At 45.1% G+C, this 23,911-nt stretch overlaps 1 protein-coding gene across 3 annotated transcripts in view; it reads right to left on the minus strand.

Annotated features, from left to right (window-relative positions):
* Positions 1 to 5,200: 5,200 nt before the first annotated feature.
* The window catches only part of snapc4 (small nuclear RNA activating complex, polypeptide 4), a 35,538-nt gene continuing 16,827 nt past the window's right edge, over positions 5,201 to 23,911 (minus strand). For 2 of the 3 annotated variants that reach the window (XM_055660269.1, XM_055660268.1), the window contains 9 exons: positions 23,213 to 23,298; positions 21,876 to 22,319; positions 19,035 to 19,263; positions 17,975 to 18,045; positions 16,884 to 16,931; positions 15,794 to 15,821; positions 11,329 to 13,193; positions 8,088 to 8,228; positions 5,202 to 5,739 (listed from right to left, as the gene is read on the minus strand). In XM_055660269.1, coding sequence (XP_055516244.1) covers positions 8,106 to 8,228; positions 11,329 to 13,193; positions 15,794 to 15,821; positions 16,884 to 16,931; positions 17,975 to 18,045; positions 19,035 to 19,263; positions 21,876 to 22,319; positions 23,213 to 23,298 — 2,894 coding nt within the window. In that variant the 3' untranslated portion in view covers positions 5,202 to 5,739; positions 8,088 to 8,105. Of the gene's footprint in view, positions 5,740 to 8,087; positions 8,229 to 11,328; positions 13,194 to 15,793; positions 15,822 to 16,883; positions 16,932 to 17,974; positions 18,046 to 19,034; positions 19,264 to 21,875; positions 22,320 to 23,212; positions 23,299 to 23,911 lie in introns of all 3 variants that reach the window. The other variant, XM_055660267.1, reaches the window with a different exon arrangement.

A 23,911-nucleotide genomic window follows, 5' to 3' on the forward strand; every position in this document is an offset into this window, starting at 1 on the left:
AACATAAAGCGCTGGGGTTAGTTACTCAACTGTCCATGCAGCAACTCTGGAGGACATGGCAGACGCTGTCTCCACTTTACCGAGATGGTTCGGCCCGACCACTCAATACTAACCCACTGACCATTAACCAATGTAATGCCCGCTCTTACCTGTCCCTAGCTGGGGCGGCACTGTGGCGCAGCGGTAGAGTGCCTTACAGCGAATGCAACGCCAGGAGACCCGAGTTCGATCCCGACTACGGGTATGGAGTTTGTACGTTCTTCCCCTGATATATTCTCCGAGACTCCCACACTGCAAATGTGAGGGGATCGCCAGTTGACGCGTACCCTGTGATGCCGAAGGGCCTGTATCCGTGATGTACCTCTAAACTAAACTACCCCCCCCCCCCCCCCGTATCGACAGTGCACCCACACTAGATCCACATTCGCTTTTTGTCTTAGGGACACTATTCAATCGGAGACTTAAGCTGCACTTAAATTGCAACGCGTTGCTTGTCCCTGGCAGCGGGGTGGTAAACAGCAGCGTTTCACGTTTCGCTCAGTCCAATATAACCCGCCCATCAAAGTTGAAGCCTTGTTCACGTTGACGTTTGGTTCATGGCAAAATACAATACAGTAACCACGAGTCTACGCCACACTAGTTCTATGTTATGTCACCTTCTCATCCACTCCCTTCACACAGAGGGTGGGATGTGGGTGGAAACCGCAGCACCCGGAGGAAACCCTTACGGTCAGTGTGTGTGTGTGTGTGTGTGTGTGTGTGTGTGTATATGTGTGTGGGACTCGGACCCCAGTGAGGGTCAGTGTGTGTGTGTGTGTGTGTGTGTGTGTGTGTGTGGGACTCGGACCCCAGTGAGGGTCAGGGTGTGTGTGTGTGTGTGTGTGTGTGTGTGTGTGTGTGTGTGTGTGTGTGTGTGAGGGGTGAGGGGGGAAATGGGGGGGGGGGACCTGGACCCGTACCCAAGTGAGGGTCAGTCTATTTAGGCCATTTGCCAACTTCATTAACGTACAAGCTCCACAGGCACTGACTAACCCATGGAACTTTGATCATGAGAATTACGAGGAAATATTAATTTAGTTTAGTGTCACTGTGATCGTTCACCCCGTGTCGTGGATTGGTGTGATCAATCAAACACGCAGGCACTGTCTCTTTGGAGGCACAAATCAATGAATCAATGCGGAGGGAGGATTACTTAAAACAAAATTGTCTTAAAAAAAATTATATTCTGCCGAGTCCAAAGTGTTTATCTTTAAATAACAGGTGATCGCTGTAGAAGGGTCTTGACCGAAACGTCACCCATTCCTTCTCTCCCGAGATGCTGCCTGTCCCGCTGAGCTTTTTGTGTCTGAGTTTCGGTTTAAAGCAGTATCTGCAGCTGCTCGCTTCCTACACATCTCAAAACTCTCACTCGAAACTACACATTACACTTATTGGAGGAAACGAGACTGATAACTTACCCCCCAAAACCAAGACAATGCGTTTAAAAGATGTCTTGCGAGATAAAGTTTGGTTGGCACCTCTCAGAATATTCTTACTTAAAATAGTGGACCAATGATAAGTTTCATAGATAGGGTTAGAGAGACAGAATCTCTCTCCCAGGGAAGAAACGCAAAATACTAGAACACAGAGGTTTAAGCTGCAAGGGGCAAAATTCAATGGAGATGTATGGGGCAAGTTTTTTTCCCCCACAGTGGGTGCCTGGAATGTGATGGCAGGGATGGTGGTGGAGGCAGATATATGATAGTGTGGTGTTTTAAAAGTATTTTGGTTAGACACACGGATTCAGGGGATGGGAGGATATGGACCATCTGCAGGGAGAGGGGATTTATTTAACTGCGATCATGTCCAGCACAGACATAGTGGGATGAAGGGTCTCTTGAAGTAGTGGCCAGTTCTATCTATGTTCTATGTTGATTCAGTCGAAGTTGGACTGAATTTGGATAAACGTTTAACATAAAAATAGGTACCTTTAACAATTGCTCTGCACTCAGTACTGCTCAGTATCACAAACCCACGTCCCAAGTGGGATTTGAACCCTCACCTTCCAGCCTCAGAGGGTGCAAGCGTGACCCACACACACAGTAGGCGTGTGGTACGTGGCTCCCACCCACACACTTGGTTCTAACTAAACCTTCTCCCTCATGGATCTATGTCTCAGAACCTGATCGTACAGGAAGTTCTGAGCACCCTATGTCCTGGATACTATTTAAAAATCACTGCACAAGACACTTACCTGATCAGCTGGGAGACGAGGATGGGAGCTGCTGGGCGCTTGGACAGCACAGATTGTCTGGAAGAGGAAGTCTTAATGAATTGTGAAGTGGAACAAAGTGGGTGCGGTCATCTCTCAGAGCTGAGGCTCCAGCAATTACTCATTTCCCACATTCAAATGATCATAATCACTGAATGGTACAGCTTAAACTGTTTAGCCAGTTGGGCCTGTGCTAACTCTTTGAAATTGTTTCTCTGTATACTACACATTTTAGCATCAAGGTGGTACAGTAATGCCGCGTTAGTACCCAACCCGCAACATCAACTAACCATTCTCTCCACTGATGTACCCGACCTGCTGAGTTATGCCAGCACTTTGTGTTTTACTTGGTATGGTAATGTTGTGGTTAGTGAATCAGAGACTTGGACCAGGAAGACAAGTTCAAATGTTGGTTATAACTGCCCACGTGCCGTCCCTTTTCATCTGTGCATTAATTGCCTCGTACTGTGTTTTGTATTGAATTCTGTCTTTACTTTGTGTACTAGTCATGTCTCTACTATTTATTTCATTCCCCTTACATGTTTTTCCTCTACCTGCTAATTTTTTGTAAGGTGTCCTTGAGACTCTTGAAAGTTGCCCATAAATAAAATTTACTATTATTATTATAACTGACTGAAGAATGGCTCTGGAGAAGGGTCTTGACCCAGAATGTCACCTATTCCTTATCTCCAGAGATGCTGTCTGACCCACTGAGTTATTCCAGCTTTTTGTGTCTATCTTAGACAATAGACACTAGGTGCAGGAGTAGGCTATTTGGCCCTTCGAGCCAGCACCGCCATTCAATGTGATCATGGCTGATCATCCCCAATCAGTACCCCGTTCCTACCTTCTCCCCATATCCCCCGACTCCACTATTTTTAAGAGCCCTATCTAGCTCTCTCTTGAAAGCATTCAGAGAACCGGCCTCCACCGCCCTCGGAGGCAGAGAATTCCACAGACTCACTCTCTGAGAAAAAGTGTTTCCTCGTCTCCGTTCTAAATGGCTTACTCCTTATTCTTAAACTGTGGCCCCTGGTTCTGGACTCCCCCAACATCGGGAACATGTTTCCTGCCTCTAGCGTGTCCAAGCCCTTAACAATCTTAAATGTTTCAACAATATCTTCAATAATAACATGGTATCCACTGATGAAGCAAGTAGTGTAGAATACTCACTCCATGCCTCACATCATTAAACATTCACCGAGAAATGTTTAATTTGCAATTAAAACATTGCTTTACCATCTTCATCACAGCCAGTGCCTTATGGACTGAAATATTATTTCTGCAGGTTGGTTTGGAATAACTCATCACCCCTTCGAGCAAAGGCTTCATAGTTCTGAATACAACAGGACAGATTAAACCTTCCCTGAAAACGTTCAAAATACTTGGCAGGGCAGGCAGCAACTGTAGAGTGAAATGGTTAACATTCTAGGAACTTCCCACTGCATCACCACACAAGCACGGTTTCCCAATGTTCAGTGGGTGACTGCGGAGATTATAGGAAGTAAACTCACTACTACCACTTCTGCATTTCTATCCAGATCATTTATCTAGATCTATTCATTTGGGCTCTTTATTCTTAAGCCCGATTACAGAATTGATTGCTTTAAAAGATGCATTCAAAGAAACCCATGCTGTTAAAGACTGGCCAAAGGTCAACTCGTTTGTGGAAGGTGGACCATCAAAAGATTTGGCCTCGTAACTTCAGCTGCTGCAGGCGTCCCTTCTGGGGAGGTTGGGTTGGAGTCAGACTGGGGAGATGTCAGAGAATTCCCAGTGAATTGCTTTGCTGGATTAAGGGTATTAGGTATAAGAAGAGGCTGGACCCACTGGCCTTCTTGCAGTTGAGAGATCTGATAGAAGTATATAATATTATGAGAAGGATAGACAGAGGTATATATTACGAGGCATGGACAGGGTAGGGTGGCAGAAGCTGTTGCCAAGTTGGAACTGCCAAAGACTAGAGGGCCCAGCTTTAAGGTGAGATGGGAAATGTTTAAAGATTTGTGTTGCAGGTTGTTTTTTTTTTTTTTTTTACACAAGATGGTGGGTGCCTGGAACACCATGCCAGGGGTAGAGGCAGATATGATAGTGGCATTTACAAGACTTTTAGATAGACACATGGATATGCATGGAGTTGAGGGGTATGGATGGTGTGCAGGCAGATGAAGTAGTTCATCTTCGGCTCAGACACGGTGGGCCACAGGGCCTGCTCCTGTGCTGTACTGCCCTAGGTTCAATTCATTTTGGGAGGAATGGGTGACCTTGTGAACAAATGGGCTGCTTTGCCTTGCACCGTATCACATTTCATGATTAAAGATGCAGCTTCACCCACTCAAACATTGACTCAAGGACCCACTTCATGTGCAGAGGAAGTGATGCATGTATTAGAGGCCATTGAAACTACAAGGGGAATTCACCCAGACAGCCACGGTGTCAGGACTTCCTCCAGCCCTCTCGGGTCATCTGCAGAAAATGAAAGCAAATACTAAAAACTGGGTGGGGTTTCTCCGGTTTCCTCCCACACTCCAAAGACGTACAGGTTTGTAGGCTAATGGGCTACTGAAAATTGTCTCCAGTGTATAGGATAGTGCTAGTGCAGACTTGGTGGCCGAAAGGCTCGTTTCTTCGCTGAATCTCCAAAGTCTAAAGCGACACGTGAACTTATTCTCTCTCCACCTATCTTGCAGGATAAATACCGACCCCAGTTTCTGACCATAAACAACATCACTCGCTTGGGGAAAGTGAAAGTGAAAACTGGGAGAGGTTTGAGCTGCTCGGTGAAGTCCAACATATCAAATAACCGGCTGCCATCCCAGAGATTATCCACATAGGAGGGGAGGCAAAGGCTCATACGAAGGAAGAATCCAGACCTCGAGTAAACAGAATGAGGAAGAAAAGATTAACGAAGTGTCAGATTTTTTTCCTTTATTATCCAAGGGTCAACTGGTTAAGACCATGATCCAAGGTTATTCTGCACAGTGTTGACTGCCTGCTTCAACTATCCCTGCTATCTGGAGAAAGCTCCCAGCTATTGAGCTTGTAACTCCACCATCTCTAGGTTACCGAAGAGTCCAATCAAATCCAAACGCTGAGCATTTAAAGAAGAAATTTATTTCCGAGTAAAATATTTTTTAATTAGCCACATACATGACACAACAATTACAAATGATCTAGGAAGCTGCAGGATTCTGTGCAATTGGCTCGTACAGAAGCTCAGTTAACACCAACAGTCTGTGGCCCCTTAAAGAAGGCCTTAGGAAAGCAATGTCACAACTGGAGAAAACAACATGCCAGTCATTAACATGTCATGACAAACTTTAGAAGTAAACATTTGACCCCGGCTTACAAATATCGGCACAAAGTCCGTGTCAGTCAATGGATATTTAGTTGTGGGAGCGGTCTTTGCACTGGCCCTCAGCTTACACTCCATCTACAGAAACCAAGTTCAAACGCAAAATGGGTCCAAGGAACTGTAAACATCATGCCTAGAATGAAAGAACATCCAGATTAGCGCTTGGAAGGAAACTCGCAGAAAAGTCATCAAAACACTCTTTCTCTCTCTCCACAAACGTGCTAGCCGTGCATTAATTGGCTTCTGTAAATGGTTCTTAGTGTGTAGGATAGGTCTAGTGTCCGGGTGATCAATGGCCAGTGTGGACTTGGTGGGCCTGTTTCCTCGCTGTATCTCTAAACCCAGTATGCAACTCAACTTCTGAGAAGCTGAAGGTGAAGGTGAAGAGCTGCACAAACCAGACCCTGGAACAGCTGATTTCTATCACTTTATTCAGGAGTCAGCCATAACATGGGGTGCAATGCCACTCATTCTTCCCAATTAGTCAGTTTCAAATAATTTCACCGCACACCTCCATTACTGAAGGTAGACGAAAATGCTGGAGAATCTCAGCAGGTGAGGCAGCATCTATGGAGCGAAGGAAATAGGCAACGCTTCGGGTCGAGACCCATCTTCAGACTCCCTGGCCCATTCCTGGCCCTTCAGACTCCCTGGCCCATTCTTCCATTACTGAAGGTAGTTACAGAGCAGCAGTGCAAGCCCGTGAGCATTTATGGAGGGGTTCAGGATAATTATTGTCACGTGTACTGAGGTAGAGCGAAAACATTTGTTTTGTGTGTTATCCATCAAATCACACATACATAAACACAATCAAGCTGAACACGAGTGCAATAGACCAAAGGGAAAGCTAGAGTGCAGGATTTAGTTTGCAGCATTGGAGTGCACCAGTTCAAGAGACAACATCCAAGGGATAATGGACATGATCACACCTCTGCTCTCATGCTACCCCAATATACCTCCTGGACAGAACATCCTTTGCAATTCCTACCAGCTCCTATATTTCACTGCCCGTCACATATTCTCATCTCCTTTCAGCATATTAACACAATGACTCCCTGGTCCATTCTTCCAGACCCATAAACCACTTCCTGTTGTACGGTACTTTCCCAAACCACGGAAGGATTTGCAACCCCTGTCCTTGCACATCTTCCCTCACATCATCCAGGAACACCCCCCCCTCCCCACCGTGAAGCAGTGATTCACACACTTCTTGCAATCTCGTGACCTGCAGTCACTATGTGATCCTCTCCACACTGGAGAAACCAAATGCAGATTGGACGATTGTTCTGTAGGGCAGCTGCCTTCGAGCCCACAGACTGAACTTCACCTTTGTATTGCCTGCTCCTCTAATTCTCATTCCCACCTGACTTCACCCTCCCACGCTGTTAAAACACAGCACAACACAAGCTTGTGGAACAAGGGCAGCACGGCGTAGAGTTGCTGCCTTTACAGCGCTACAGGTGCTTGTCTGTACAGAGTTTGTATGTTCTTCCCGTGACCTGCGTGGGTATCCTCATGGAACTGCGATTTCCTCCCACACTCCAAAGACATACAGGTTTGTAGGTTAATTGGTTCGGTATAATTGTACATTGTCCCTGGTGTGTGTAGAATAGCATTATTATACAGGATCGCTGGTCGACATGAACTTGGTGGGCTGAAGGGCCTGTTTCCTCGCTGTATCTCTAAACTAAACTACGTCTTCTGTTTAATCCAGACAAATGATGTGTTACACTTTGGGAGGCCAGTAATTGGCAGGACCCTTTGGAAGATATTTGGGGTGCAAGACCTCACTCTGTAAGCGAGAAGGCGGCATACAGCATATTTGCTTTAAGTAGAACACAGAACAGAATGGGAACAAACCCTTCGACCCACAAAGTCTGTGCCAAACAGGATGCCAAGACCAACACTTACCTGCCTGAACATAATCTAGTCCCTACATATCCATACGGGCCTATCCAAAAATACCGTAAATGCTAAAACCGTATCTGCCTCCACCACAACCCTGGCGTCACATTCCAAATACTCATTGCTGCTCTCAGGTAGATGCCAATAAAGAAGATAAATAAACATGTGCAGATGATGTGCCTTCCATTACAAAACAAAAAATCACAATATGGACCGTTTCTTAAGAATGCATTTACCTCCGTACCACAGAGCCACTTGTACTATTATGTGTGAGATGGGGAAAGTTGTTTATAAAATTGCAAGTCTTTTATCTGTTTTTCAGCACCTCCATGCACAGTTTGCATTGCCTCTCTGATCCAGTCAGTCCTACCACAACACTAAATCTGAACCCGAGCGAAAATAAGATCTAAGTCTCATCTGGATTGAGAGTTCTTGCGCCAAACCTCAGCATTTGTTTCAAGACATTATCTCAAAACGGTAGTATTTCACAATCCAGCCACAGCAATATTGCAACATTAACCAGTTTCATACTCAATCACCAGAACTTTCCACTGACACATCGCTTTGCTTCAATACCTCCGTATATTCTGCAACTCAAGGTTTTTTCCTCAGGCGACGGCTTCGTCTTGTTGCCACTTGAACCTTGCCCTCGGGGGCAACGGAAACTTCTGGAACATTGTGAGGTTCTGGGGGGTTTTGATCCTCTGGCTCAGTTTCCTGACAGGATCAGAAAAAGAGTTAAAACTCAGTAAAAACAAAAGCTACTGGCATGCAGGACATTTTGTAGAATCCAAGGCTAATCAACCCAACCTTTTTTCTTAATTTAAACATTTGGTTACATTCTGTCCAAATCTTATATAATACTTGCCTATCCTGGTCCAATTTTCTTTACAACAAGCTATTCTCATGTCACTAAAAGCAAAAATTGCAGATGCTAAAAATGTGAAATGAAAGCATTTCAAAGGCATTTTCTATTTTATTGTAATGTCATTTTGCCCAGTTCCATTAATTTGCAGCCAACTAAGTAGACTTTAGGGCCAGATGTGTCAATGAAGATGATTTATGAAGAATTAAACCGTGGCCTCACATTGATGAAGAACTAGTTTAAGGATCCCTGAATGAATTACAGCCCCCCCGTGGCGGGAGGGAGTGGGAAAGGGAGGCGGAGAGTGGGCCAGAACACATCAATGAAGAGCCAGCAGTGATGTAGAGACTTCCTGGCACACTGTGGACTTCTGGATGTGTGCAACAGTGCCAACAAGCTCTTAGTCTGTCCCTGCATTCAACATTAAATCCAGGGGTTAGACGCATCTCACACCAGGATGACACAGTGGCGCAACGATAGAGCTACTGCCTTACAGCACCAGAGACCTCTGTTCGATCCTGACTAGGGGGGCTGGTCTGTATGGAATTTGCATGTTCTCCCTGTGACCTGCGTGGGTTTCCCCTGGGATTTCCGGTTTCCTCCCACTCTCCAAAGACGTGCAGGTTTGTGGGTTAATTGACCAGTAAAATTGTAAATTGTCCCGTATGTGTGTAGGTTAGCGCAAGTTTAGCGGGTACGTTTAGCGGAGATCGCTGGACGGTACGAACTCAGTGGACCGAAGGGCATGTTTCTGCGCTGTATCGCTAAACTAAACTAATCCCCTCAGCTTCTCACTGCTGGTTCAACTGACAATGCCCACAATCATTTCATTGGAGTTGGTGATCCACATCTGAACACCAAGTTTTAGGTTTACATTTATTTCACAATAGTTTTTAAAGTGAAAACTCGTACAATTTTAAATGAAGCTAATTTAATTATTTTTCAGCCACCTCTCATTAGAGACATTTAGAAATAGTGAAAAAGGCTTCCGATAGCATGTGGTGTCAGCAAACCATTAGGGCAGTCTGTGAACTGGTCACCACTTTAGAGGCTGGCTCAATCTAAACAATGACTGCAGCAGCAATGTCAGGAATGGGAGGGCGGCACAGTGGTGCAGCGGGTAGAGCCGCTGTCTCAGAGTTCGATCCCGACCTCGGGTCCTGCCTGTGTGGAGTTTGCACGTTCTCTCTGACTGCGTGGGTTTCCTCCCTTCTTCGAAAGACACGAGGGTTTGTAGGATTATTAGCATCTGTAAATTACACGTAGTGTGCAGGGAGTGGATGAGAGAAATAACAGAACGAGTGTGAACGGATGGTCGATGGTCATCGTGGATTGGATGGGCTGAAGGGCCTGTTTCCATACTGTACCTCTAAACTAAGGAAGCAGCCATGCTTCCATAAAAGTGAAGTGGAGGTTGCGAGTGCAAGGTGGCACCTGTACAATAAGCCAGTCCATTAAATACCTCAGAATGGCTGAATACAAATCAAATTCACTGAGCCACCCGCATTGGTAAACATCCTCCTCCCTCACATTAAACCTCAGCTCTGAGAGCACCACAGCCACTGATGTACAGATAGGTTACTAACTCTCCCAGTTTTGTTAAAACACCGCTGACTCTTCCATGTCTTTCGTTGAGTTAAAGATATTTTTCACAGTAATGAATAGTGCGCCAATCACTGTGCATTGGAAAATGTTGCAGCAGTGTCCACAGTGTATTTAGCTCATGAAAAGAGATAGCTGTGCAGAAAGGAATTGCAGATGCTGGTTTAAACTGAAAATAGACACAAAATGCTGGAGTAACTCATACTAACTCAGACAGTAACTATATTCGGATTAAGTCTGAAGAAGGGTCTCAACCCGAAACGTCCCCATTCATTCTCTCCAGAGATGCTGCCTATCCTGCCGAGTTACTCCAGCTTTTTGTGTCTATCTCAATTTTACCCATTCCTTTTCCCCAGAGATGCTGCCTGACCGGCTGAGTTACTCCAGCTTTTTTTGTGTCTAAAAGTGATAGCTGCTTTGTTTGCTCGGCAGCCACGAGGCAGAAGTAGAGTTTGGATCAGCTTCTGCTTCCAGGTCCATCACATCTAACCTTCCTTCATTACATAACTAACATTTTTCGCTCCACTTCCTTTTCTAAAGAGTCCACAGTCACGGAAGAGAGACAGAGGAAAAAAAAGTAACTACTTTCCAGTTAACCAACCAATGCCTGAGCATTGCTTCGCTTTTTGAATGCCACATAACCAGGTGGGGGAACACCATACTGGTGTGGGTGGTGAGTGTTTAAATGACATTGTTAGTGGGATGGGCACCAGCATGTAGTAACAAAAGTGGAATAGGGTGGAGAAAGTAGAAGTGCAGGATAATAGAGAAGAAAGCTTCTTCATTATCAGATGGGAGCAGACAAAAAGATTGCAAAATTCTAAACTATATTTAGAATCCAAGTAGTCAGAACCCTCCCCCCCCCCCATCCCCATGTTGGAAACATCAAAGACTTAAGGGCGAAGGTACACAAAAATGCTGGAGAAACTCATCGGGTGCAGCAGCATCTATGGAGCAAAGGAAATAGGCAACATTTCGGGCCGAAACCTTTCTTCAGACTAGGGTTTCGGCCCGAAACATTGCCCATTTCCTTCGCTCCATAGATGCTGCTGCACCTGCCGAGTATCTCCAGCATTTTTGTGTACCTTCGATTTTCCAGCATCTGCAGTTCCTTCTTTAACAAAGACTTAAGGGCAATGATTTGCAGTGAAAGGGGCAAATTGAAAGGAAAAGTGCAGGGCAGGTTTTTTTTTCCTATAGGGTGCATAGAATGCACTGCCAGGGGTTGTGGTGGAGACAGATACGATGGGCTGGGAATAGAGGGGTATTGATCATTCAAGAAGGGGGGGGGACGAGAGGGCGGAAGATGAGGGAGAAAATACCATTAGAACATAAACTTCTCTCACTTACCAAACTGCCCAGCAAGTCACAGCCAAATGACAGGTCAGCAGGGATCTCAAAGGGCTGGTTTGGCTCGCCGCTGGTCACTTCCTCCGCCACGCAGTGTTCTGGCAATCCTTCAGGATCTTCCTCGCTCTCCATGTCAGTCTCCGTGTACTTGCATTCTCCTGAGGAGTCTTGGTCGAGATCTTCATTTGATGAGCTGATTGTGGTGGAAGTCCCCTCCGGCCGTAGGGTGGCCAGAAGTGCAGGTAGTGTGAAGGCGGAGAGAAAGCGAGCTTTCAAGAGCTGGTACGCAGGGCTGTTCTGCAGACGCTCCCTCACTTGCACCCTGGCTGCCTCGAGTCTTATTTTGGGATCAATTAGTTCGTTCACATCGGCTGCCTCGTGGGCAAGCACGTTCTGCTCCAGGATCTTCTTGTGCAGCAGTAGGTTTGAGAAGCCTCTCAGAGTCGCTGCAAAGGGTGGCAGATAAGGTAGACTAGTAGACGTCCCTGGTACACGGATACCACCTTTCCCTTCCAGCCAGTCTCTCGTTACTGGATCTTTGTCGTCACACAAAAGTGTAAAGTCAATAGAGGTTTTGTCCGACTGTGACGGTGGGACTGGCTGCTTGGTCCCCTCGGGTGGAGCTGCACTGCCGAGCTGTGTAGATGGTGACCTGGTGCTTGCAACATCTACAGTCACCCTTGATTGTCCAGATCCCTGAGCCAGCTGTGTGGTCGATAGAGGGGTGGGAACGTTGCCATCAATGCGGTTAGCTGCCGCCTGCTTTGTGGCCTCCAGTGCTGGAGGATCTGTGGACGTTGTTGCAGCACTGCTGGATGTCTGACTTGGAGCCAATGCAGACGACAGTGTTTGTGGAATCTGCACGGAGCTGGATGATGATGATGGGACCAACTTGCACACTGCCAGGGGAGGAGTGTTGAGTGGCTGGGTTGCGGACAGCGTTACACTGGTGCTGGTCTGCACTGGTGCTACACTGGGGCCACCAATCTCCCACTGACTGGGTGCAATGGTGGAGTTCACCTGCGCTTGAGTTGTCAAGCTCAACGAGGTGCTGGCACCCGCTCCACTCTGGGGGACGGTGGTTGTTGGGCTGGTGCCAGTGACTGCGGTGGGAGTTTGGCTATTCTGGTTGGGCAGGCCCACGACCGTGCCTGGAGCAAGGCAGAGCAGACCCTGGGGAGTGACCAGGGCCATGATGGGTACGGTGGAGTTAGGGAGCATTAGTGGAATCACCATGCCGTTGGTCTGCAACACTTGTGGCGCTGGAGCAATTGGCTGCACCCACCTAGCACCACAGTTGGCTTTAGCGGGTTGAACAGAAGCAGCATTCAGTGCAGAGATATTTTCCGTTGGTTCGACTATGGCTGATGAACCTACCTGACTAGAGTGTGGTGATGGAGTAGCCCCTGTGTTAGCTTCTCCATTGGATTGCTCTGACAACAGCTGCGGTGTACCTGCCACTGGCTTCCCATGTGCAGTTAGTCTCACCGTGGATTCAGCCTTGGGCTTTGTCCTGCTCCTGGTTTGAATTGAAGATTGTTTAGCCACTTGTGATTCAGGACCGACGGGCACCTTGCTGGAAGACACGGGTTGCGGCATCATCACCACCTGTAATGGTTGCTGGATTATCAATGGTTGTGGAATGACCAAAGGTCTGGACGCTAGTCTAGTGGTTTTGATCAGGCTCCTGGCTCGTCGCTTCACAGCAAGCAGATCGTGGACAGTCTTTGGTTTCTCTTTGGGAGGTGCAGAGCTGAGCTTAAACCGAGCCATTTCCATGGTCTTCCCATTGCCCACGTCAATGGTGGTTCCTTTCACCTGGTTCAGGTAGGGCCCCGACCTCGACTGGTTTTCACTCGTGATTGCTAGAAAGGAAAATGACAAGGGAACTGTTGATTGCGAAGCAGAAGCAAAAAAAGGGGAAATAGTTTTGGCTGTAGGGAGTTCTAATCACATTTGTAATATTTGAATCAGAAACATACAATGTGGTAGCTAGCCAGATCCACCCACGTTTATGTTTGTTGTTTGAAAGACCAATTTTATTAAACTGAATGACTTTATTATTTTATTAAATTAAATGCTGAACATGTGAAATGAAGGTAGAAAATACCAGAGACACTCAGCAAGTCAAGGAACAAAGGTGGAAGAGAAATAGTTAACATTTCTTATCAAAGCCCGTCATCAAAATAAGGAAAAGAGAAAGTTAGTTAGAGATAGCAGGTTAAATGGGGAGGGGGAAATAGGTGGAAGAAATGGAATATCATCGATAGGCATGACAAGATGACTTATTGTGGCAGCAAAGATCAACCCTATTAGAGAAACTCAGCGGGTGCAGCAGCATCTATGGAGCGAAGGAAATAGGCAACGTTTCGGGCCGAAACGTTGCCTATTTCCTTCACTCCATAGATGCTGCTGCACCCGCTGAGTTTCTCCAGCTTTTTTGTGTACCTTCGATTCTCCAGCATCTGCAGTTCCTTCTTAAACCCTATTAGAGACATTCCCTGTAGTTCAGCCCTGCACCTCTCCTATCTTCTCTGCCGTCTAATACTCACTTGTCTTTTCTTCACTTTTCACTTCTTGGACTAGAAACGCTAACTGTTTCTCTTTGCACAGGAGCTTCCACAAAGTATTTCCCACATGTTTTGTTTTATTTCTGACATTGAACCACCTCACTTACCCGGCTTCTCTGCAATTTCTCAAGACCTTATCAATGTCACTTGAAATTTTCAATACAATATTATTTACCACTCCTTCAGTCGACGTAGTTCAGGACATAACCTACCACAAGAATCAGTCTTGCATCTCCACTCCAGTTCTTTTTACCAATTATATTAAACCTTGATTCCATGCATTAATAAGCCCTGTACATGGTCTCACATTATATTCTTTCAAAACCATTTATGATTGCCAACAGTTCCAATGAATCTTTCTTTAACCCTCCCTGTAAGAAGTGCAATCTCATAAGACTCTCATACTTTCTAGTAAATCTCATCTGAAATCTTCTCTTTTCCTATTTCTACATTCCCCTGGATGTGCTGGAGAATTATTTGGTTGACTACTATGACCATGAGCAGTAAGGTACTGGCTTTGCAAATATCTCAAGAGAAAGGTTTGACTTGAAAAGTCTCCTATCTACGTCCCCCAGAGATGCTGCCTGACCCGCTGAATATATTCCAGCACTTTGTGTTCTACTCTTTGTAGACAGAAGGGGCAGTTATTTTGCTGTACTATCTACTCAGGAGAGAGGCTTGTGACAATCGATCACATCGTTCCAAGGATAGGGAGGAAGGAAATCTAGTCGCACAAGGGTCCTGCTTTTTATTTCTATCACAATTTGCCATAGTAACAAACATCCTGGAGACAAAAAGGTGTAAATATCAATCCAGAATCTTCTGCGCAAAAATCACAGCTGATGCTCTGGTTCAGTACTGAGAAAACCTTGGGGGTATGGTCTTTCACCGAGGCATTAACATCATTCACAGACTCTGCATTCTCGTGCAAATAAAGAACCTTCCACTGATTATTTTGAAGAAGAAAGTTCTTCAAAGGTTTCCTCAGTAATTATTTATTTTCTCAGTCACACAAAAAGACAGGTTATATGATCATCATATTGCTCGCTGTGAGAAGATTATATTTCCTCTGGTGACTATGTTTCCAGGAGACTTCATTGGTTGTGAAAGTGCTTCATGACATCCTGACAAGTTTCCCTCTTGAAACAAATGACAATGATCTACAGCACTATTACTGGTTACGATCACGCTTCATGTCCAATCTAACTCAGCAACTATTCAATCTACTGGGACCAACAATAGAAATGACACGGGCCAACAGAGGGAAAGAAAATGTCTGGAAAATTCCCCCCAACCTTTGTGAATAAGCTTAACCAGCCAAAGGATGTCAGTTGCCAGCAACAGCTTCACCAGGCTTAGATACCAGACAAGGAAGGGTCAAGGCAACATCGCAACTGACTCTACCCACACACTACCTCAATTTAAAAAGAGGTGCTGGAGAGGTACAACATATATGAATACACTTCCCAGGAGGAGAGGGACGGTGACCACAAGAGAAGTAGTGAGATGACTGCAGGATGAATTTTAGTTTTGTTTGCTATGTGCAGTAATTGAAAAGTTCAAAATTGAGGAACTGAGAGTTTTCACAGCTGAAGAAAGATTACATATATATTAGAAAATCACAAGAGGCCATAAGCATCTCTGAACTATGGCCTATTGGAGGCTAGACCATTAGAACAAGACCAGTGGAGGAAGAGGGGTGATCTCATAGAGGCCCATCCAGTTGGTGGGCTGAGGAAAGGGAAAATAATTCACACTATAAATTGCAGGTATATATACACAATTAAATGTTGGCATCAACTTTGTAGAGTCAAGATTGTCAAGAATGTTTAATTGCCAGATGCCCAGAGACCAGAATAATTCTCCGATGCGCTTCATTAAAAAGCACATCATACCTGGCAAGCTTTGAGCACCCTTGTTCATCTAGAGTAAAAAGTAAAAACACAACGATTAGCACATACTTTCCAAAAACAAACTATCCACCATAACACAAACAGAATTACATCAATAAATAGAGGAAGGAAAAGAGACAATTGCCAATAGAAGAAAAACAATCCACTGAAGTCTACGACTAGAGGGTCTGAGCTATGGGCAGACGTTGAGTAGGCTGGGGCTCTATTCCTTGGAGCGCAGGAGGACGAGGGGTGATCTCGCAAAGGTGTATAAGATCATGAGAGAATAGATTGGGTAGATGCAGTCTCTTGCCCAGGGTAGGTGAATCGAGGACGGGAGACATAGGTTTAAGGTGAAGGGGAAAAGATTTAATAGGAGTCAGAGGGGTAACTTTTTCCACACAAAAGGTGGGGGATGTATGGAACAAGTGGGCCAGAGGAGGTAGTTGATGCAGGAGCTATCCCAACATTTAAGAAACAGTTAGACAGGTACATGGATAGGACAGGTTTGGAGGGATATGGACCAAATGCTGGCAGGTGGGACTAGTGTAGCTGGGACAAGTTGGGCCGAAGGGCCTGTTTACACACTATCGGTCTACGAACAGTATGTTGAGAAAAGATTGCAGGGCAAATGTGGATTGTGTGTGTTGGGTCATCCTGGGACAGCAGTGTGAACTGGCTTTGAGGCCCACTGCTGGCTAGATCAGCTCATGATTCCCAAGGATAATATTAAAAAGCTCAAGTCCTAGGACCCAATGCCAGTGCTGAATGCGTAGTACCAGGCGAGGGAGAGGTATTGGGCCTATTTAGACTGCAAATGCATGCAAATTACCTCTAACTGGTCAGTACAAGGTCAAACACAACTGGGTCAACATGGCTCTGCTTAATTCTCAAACCATTGGGTGCAACTGTACATTATTGAACAGTCTGTACTTTAATCAGCTCTCAAAATTTGTCCAAGCACAAAATCATTCTCCAAGTGCCCAATTTTCAAAGCTTCCATCTATTAACATTGTTACCACAGCACCAAGATTAAATGATGTCTCTAGTCATCATCCCTGGATCAAACCGAATAGTCTCAAGTCTTCAGTACCTTATCTTTTATGATCTGCATGCATCCTTCTTTGTCAATCCGGAACACCTGCGAACAACAGAGGGTAGTGATGGTACACGTGTCACTGTCGTAGACGTTGCCAACTCTTATAGGACAAGGGATCTGACCATACGTATACATAGAACCTACAGATAGCAAATAGGCATGGAGGCTGTCAAAGCTAAACCTGCTCATTTCAAAAGAAAAATGCTGGAGAAACTCAGCGGGTGAGGCAGCATCTATGGAGCGAAGGAATAGGTGACGTTTCGGTTCGAGACCCTTCTTCAGACCCGAAAGGGTCTGAAGAAGGGTCTCGACCCGAAACGTCACCCATTCCTTCGCTCCATAGATGCTGCCTCACCCGTCGGGTCTGAAGAAGGGTCTCAAACCGAAACGTCACCTATTCCTTCGCTCCATAGATGCTGCCTCACCCGTCGGGTCTCAAGAAGGGTCTCGACCCGAAACATCACCTATTCCTTCACTCCATAGATGCTGCCTCACCCGTCGGGTCTGAAGACGGTTCTCGACCCGAAACGTCACCTACTCCTTCGCTCCATAGATGCTGCCTCACCCGTCGGGTCTGAAGAAGGGTCTCAAACCGAAACGTCACCTATTCCTTCGCTCCATAGATGCTGCCTCGCCCGTCGGGTCTGAAGAAGGGTCTCGACCCGAAACGTCACCTATTCCTTCGCTTTGTCTTTAGTGGCAAGAATGATTTTGCCATTGGAGGTTACAAACCACTGGGCAAGCTACAACAACAGTTGGATCACTATCAGCCTGGACATGAATGTCCATGTGAGGTCCTCCTGTCGAATGCCCACGTCAGGTTTAATAATATTGTGTGCTGATAATTTTGAGTTGTATAATGACAAAACATTGTCATCTGTTTGTGTTCCATTAAAAACAAACAGTAACTCGAACACAACAACCCCCCCTCCCATCCGGCAAACAGCCACAACTATACCGAATCACTCCTATCTCATTTCCAACCACAGTCCCAGGGACATTTACACAGAATCTCTGATCCACAACAGCTCTGCCCAGTATCCAAACACTTTCTTTTCTCAAAGGCTCACAACAGAGAAACTTACCTGTAACAAGAGAACAAAAACAGGAGTGCTGCTTAAACCAGTTGCTTCCAGTCTCTCGCGCTGAACATGAACTGTTTGCAAGAGAAGGAAAGTGTTTGAAATATTATGCATATCCTTACAATGTCCAGTTTCCCCACTTAAGTTTAAACTTTTGTGCCGAGTTTAAAAATCAGAATATACGTGCACTGAACTGGTGGACTGCGCCACAAGCTGCTAGTTGGAATTATTTTACTGCCCTAGGACAATGCATAAGAAATACACATCTAAAGTGTTTCCTATGGTTAATGTGAAGGTCCATGGAACTAGTATGAACGCAGTAGTTTCCCCAGTGTCCTCGACCTAAATGCTTATACCTCAGCTTAAGCAGATTACCTAGTTACCACTATTTGTGTCAATGGTGGCTGCAGTTCCGACGATGACAGCTCCATGGCAAATAGTACAAGAATGCAAGAAAACAGGAGCAGTAGAGTAGCAAGACGCAAGTCTGCCCTGCCTTTCAATCTGATCGTGGCTGATCTCTACTGGCCCAAACTCCTCTAAGTTCTTGAAGATTATTTAAATTTTGAACTAGCTTCCACATGAAATATATCCAAAGATCTGGCATTCACCACCCTCTGGAGCAGATAATTCCAGAGATTCACAACCCCAAGATATTTCTGTGCACCTCAGATTTAAATGACCAGTCCCTTATTGAGTGAATTTTGAATTTCCAACCCGAGAGCTGGAGACATGAACAGCGTTGAACTGGTTGAAATTAAAGGTCACTCAAGCTGCTAGAAGCACAAGTACACAGACCATGGAGGGTTGTATAGAGGGCAGAATATAGTTCTCAGCATCATAGTGCACCAGTTCCATAGACAAAGCCCAATGTCCACAATGGGGTAGAGGTGTGGTGGACAGTACCTAGCTTATGGAAGGGACGTTCAGTAGCCTGGTGGGATTCACTGGGAAGTTAGTAGCGTTAATATCTCAGAGGAAATTTGAGGAAGGATAAGCTAGTTCTCTTGTAAGGGCTCAGAGATTCTCAAGGCAATATGCATTGGTACGTTGAGTTGCTTACTTTCCCTCTGAACAGGTGGCCTTGCTGTGGTCCATCGGGAGATCTCTGCAAGCAACCTTCTTTCCAGATTTGTATCGGAGAGCTTTGCTGTACTCATCGTGCGCCTTGGCTGCTTGGGATTCCTTTGGGATCGTGGAGGCTCCTGTTGCTCATCAGTTGCCACCAAGCTCTGGGTGAGTTCGGGAGGTGGCTCTGCCTCTGACACTACTGTTGATGCAGGTGATGCACTCTGTACAAAAGGGGAAAAAAAATTAATAAAGTTAAAAGTTGGTCACACACGTTACAGCCACAGCCTGCTCCTAAGCTCCTTGGTCTTCATTCTGCACTCAAATTGGTCAACATGGGCAACTCTAACATGGCATTGGGCCTGTGCTGGCTATTCCATATATTCTCACTCTCCTGCTCTCTCACAGTCGTGTAACCTTTTGGAAAAGTGTTTATTCAATTCCCCTTTGAAATTTTACAACTAGATGCCTCTAACAATCTTTCAGGCAGTTCCAGATTGCAACAGCTCACTCTGGTCATTTTCCTGATCAGCGTGCCTGTCCTCTGGATTACTGATTTATCTGCCATTGTAAACAGTTGGCTAATGGGATGAATGCACCACATGTTGTTACATACAGCCAGAGAGAAAGCTGCACATATTCTTTTATTACACTAATAACCACGAGCGGGAGAAATCAAATTCCTACAAGCAAGGGTTGGAAATACAGGAATAATTATTTGACCATTCAGAAAATGAGAAAAAATGCTGGATTGTTGCAAAAAATCCGACAGGTTCACTAATTCACTTTAGTGAAATAAACTTGTCAATAACTGATCTGGGTCTACATCCGATTGCAGTGCTACAATGGACATGGTTGGTAAGAGCCACACACCACATAGCGCCGTCCGTAATGTTTAGGACAAAGACACAGCATTTATTTATTAGCCTCTGTACCCCAAAATTTGAGATTTGTAATAGAAAAAAAAAAAGAAAGAAAAAAAAATCACATGTGGTTAAAGTGCACATTGTCAGATTTTAATAAAGGTAATTGTTATACATTTTGGTTTCACCGTGTAGAAATTACAGCAGTATTCATACTTAGTCCCCCCCCATTTCAGGGCACCATAATGTTTCGGACACAGCAATGTCATGTAAATGAAAGCAGTCATGTTTAGTATTTTATTGCATATCCTTTGCATGCAATGACTGCTTGAAGTCTGTGATTCATGGACATCACCAGTTGCTGGGTGTCTTCTCTGGTGATGCTCTGCCAGGCCTGTATTGCAGCCATCTTTAGCTTATGCTTGTTTTGGGGGCTAGTCCCCTTCAGTTTTCTCTTCAGCATATAAAAGGCATGCTCAATTGGGTTCAGATCAGGTGATTGACTTGGCCACTCAAGAATTGACCATTTTTTAGCTTTGAAAAACTCCTTTGTTGCTTTAGCAGTATGTTTGGGATCATTGTCTTGCTGTAGAATGAACCACGAGCCAATGAGTTCCGAGGCATTTGTTTTAATTTGAGCAACTAGGATGTGTCCATACACTTCAGAATTCATTATGCTACTACCATCAGCAGTTGTATCATCAACGAAGATAAGTGAGCCAGTACCTTCAGCAGCCATACATGCCCAGGCCATAACACCCCCACCATCATGTTTCACAGATGAGGTGGTATACTTTGGATTTTGGGCAGTTCCTTCACTCCTCCATACTTTGCTCTTGCCATCACTGATACAAGTTGATCTTTGTCTCATCTGTCCACAAGACCTTTTTTCCAGAACTGTAGTTGCTCTTTTAAGTACTTCTTGGCAAACTGTAACCCGGCCATCCTATTTTTGCAGCTAACCAGTGGTTTGCATCTTACAGTATAGCCTCTGTATTTCTGTTCATGAAGTCTTCTGTGGACAGTGATCATTGACAAATCCACACCTGACTCCCGAACAGTGTTTCTGATCTGATGGACAGGTGTTTGGTGTTTTTCCTTTATTGTTGAGAGAATTCTTCTGTCATCAGCTGTGGAGGTATTCCTTGGTCTGCCAGTCCCTTTGCGATTAGTAAGCTCACCAGTGCTCTTTCTTCTTCATGATGTTCCAAACAGTTGATTTTGGTAAGCCCAAGGTTTGGTTGATTAACCTAACAGTTTTATTCTTGTTTCAAATAAGCCACTCATACTGGCTTATTTGACTTTCATTCACACAACTTTGGTCCTCATGTTGATAATTGATAAACAGCAATAAACAAAGGTGATGGAAAGACTGGAGGAAATATTAGGTGCCGAGAGCTCTCATATATCTGCATTAAGGAGGCAATTAAACACCTGAGCAATTACAAACGCCTGTGAAGCCAAGTGTCCTGAAATTGGGGGGGTGGGGAAACAGACGACACATTATGTATAAACACAGCTGTAATTTCTACATGGTGAAATCAAAATGTTTAAAAATGGCCTTTAATACAATCTGACAATGTGCACTTTAACCACATGATTTTTTTAAATATTACAAATCTCAAATTGTGGAGTACAGAGGCAAATAAATAAATGATGGGTCTTTGTCGCAAACATAATGGATGCCACTGTAGGCTAAAGCAGGCCTGGCTGTTATATCAAACCCATTCAGGTATTAAAAATGGAATTCAAATATGCAGATGGGTGAATTTCAATGAAAGCACCAGAAGCACCGAACCATTATCCTTCCCCCTCATTTCAATGGATGAATGTCGATTGTGGAGAATGGCCCAGTCTTTATTTAGAGTGTTTATTTTTGGAAGCAATGGGTGCAAAGATGAGATAGATCCGGAATGCCGAAGATCTCCCACTTTCTCGCCAACCACCAGTTTTATTTTTAAATGTTTACTCACCTTTACTGTTTCCCCCGCACCTGGAGGAGCACTGGGTGCCTTGGGGAGATTTCTCCAAATCCTGCTCGATCTGGGTCTCCCGCGATGGGTCTGACTTTCAATCTTCAAATTGGCCACAGGCTGTTCCACTGCCGTGTTGTGGTCACCTTTGCCTGCTGTGTTTTCCTCCGCAGGTAGCTGCTGCTTAGGTACGATTGGAACCCACTGGTCCACATCCAACACTATGGCCTCAGCTGGCTTCTTGCGTTTTAACGGCCGCTTCTTTTGTTCGACTTTCTGGACCAACTCATCGTCTTCGTCGTCCTCGTCCTCTTCCTCCTGCTGCTCCATCTCCTCCAAGATGTCGTCTTTCTCAGAACCCTCAGAACTCTCCTCAGAAGTGCTTTCCCGTTTCCACTGTTTGGCGATCCGCCGTCTCCTCTTCCGGTTCCTTTGTCGAAGAGCCTGTAGGATGTTATGAAAATAAAATAAAATTGCCGTTTCAAGCTTTAGTGGACACAAGAAAGTACATAGGCTGGTTTGTAACAAAAAAAGACAGTGCTGTAGTAAATCAATGGGTTCGGCAGCATCTCCAGAAAACATGGATAGGTGACGTTTTGGGTTGGAATCCTACTACAAACTGAATGTAGAAGGGGGAGAAAGCTGGAAGAGAGGTGGGGATGGGACATAGCTGGGCAAGTGATAGGCGGATACATAAAAGGAGGGGCATTGATTGGCAAAAACAGATGATAAGACGAGTAGTGCGAGAAAAGGCCATAAGAGTGAAACGTCACTCCTTCACTCTTTCCCCATACGCCTGCAAATGCCCATCCAGTTCCCTTTCAATGGCCATAGCAACTGTTTCCAGAGCAAAACACAAGGTGCTGGTGGAACTCAGCGGGCCAAGCAACATCCGGGAAGGGAGTGGACAGGTGACATTTCAAGCTGGGACACTTCTTCAGATTGATTGCGGTTGGGGAGTGTGGGGGATTAGAAAAGAGAGGTGGAGGGGCAAGACAAAGTTTAGGGGGGGAGGGGGTTGATTAGCAGATGGGTGGAGTACGTGATGGAGGCTGGAGGTGACTATTTCTTCCTCACTCAATGGCAATGAGCCTGCCGATCATAATTACTCTATCAGAATGATTATCCTCACATTCCCCGTCTCTATCTCATGCAGGGCAGCCAGTTAATTTTCCTCTGTAAATTGCCCTTAGTGTGTAGGAAGAGAACTTGACAATTGGAGAACACGGAACTAGAATGAACCAGTGATCGATGGTCATCATGGACCTGTTGGCCCAAGGGCCTGTTTCCATGCTGTTTCTTTCAATCAATCAATCGCACCGAGTATGGATCCTTACCGTTAGGCCTGCTAGTCCCTTCCATTTGCTGATGCACTGCGTGTCGGTCCTGCCTGACAGTTCTGCAGCTATTTTGGCCCATTTGCCTGTTAAAACAGAACGACATTGAAGACACTGAAACGATGTCTGGGAATAGAGTAACAAGTGATAAACTAGAATTTCAGTTCAGCAATTCAACGCATTGAGACCTGGGCATTTACTAATTGACACCAACAGGCATGTACCACTGTTTCCTGAGGACTTCACTGCCTCACAACCAACTGTTTGACAACTTACCATCAAGATGAAGATACGGAGCGAGAGCGGGTAACACTTGTCAGCTAACAATAGAGGAACCAAGTTGTGGCTCGTTTGTTAGTGCTTGTCAAACGAGTTTGACCTAAACTTTGATACTAGGGTGCCAATTTCAAAGCTGTTGCTCTGATAGGCATTAGAGCCTTGAAGAATTTTCCAAACAAACATTTGTATGTGTTCCTCCAAGTCTTCCCCCTCTATATTAAAATCCTTATGGATTACAATCAGAGCTGCCAAGTTTTGTCAGAGCATTCAGTATTCTAGTACCTGAAAATCAGTATTTTGCTGAGGAAATTAGTATTTTTACGCTGAAAAAAAAGTTATTTATTATGTGCGGTCATACCCATGCAAGAGTACAAGAATGCATAACTTTGGTACTAATTGACATGTCTTCTACGCACCATA

Source organism: Leucoraja erinacea, chromosome 31, assembly GCF_028641065.1.
Source record: "Leucoraja erinacea ecotype New England chromosome 31, Leri_hhj_1, whole genome shotgun sequence".
NCBI lineage: Eukaryota > Metazoa > Chordata > Chondrichthyes > Rajiformes > Rajidae > Leucoraja > Leucoraja erinaceus.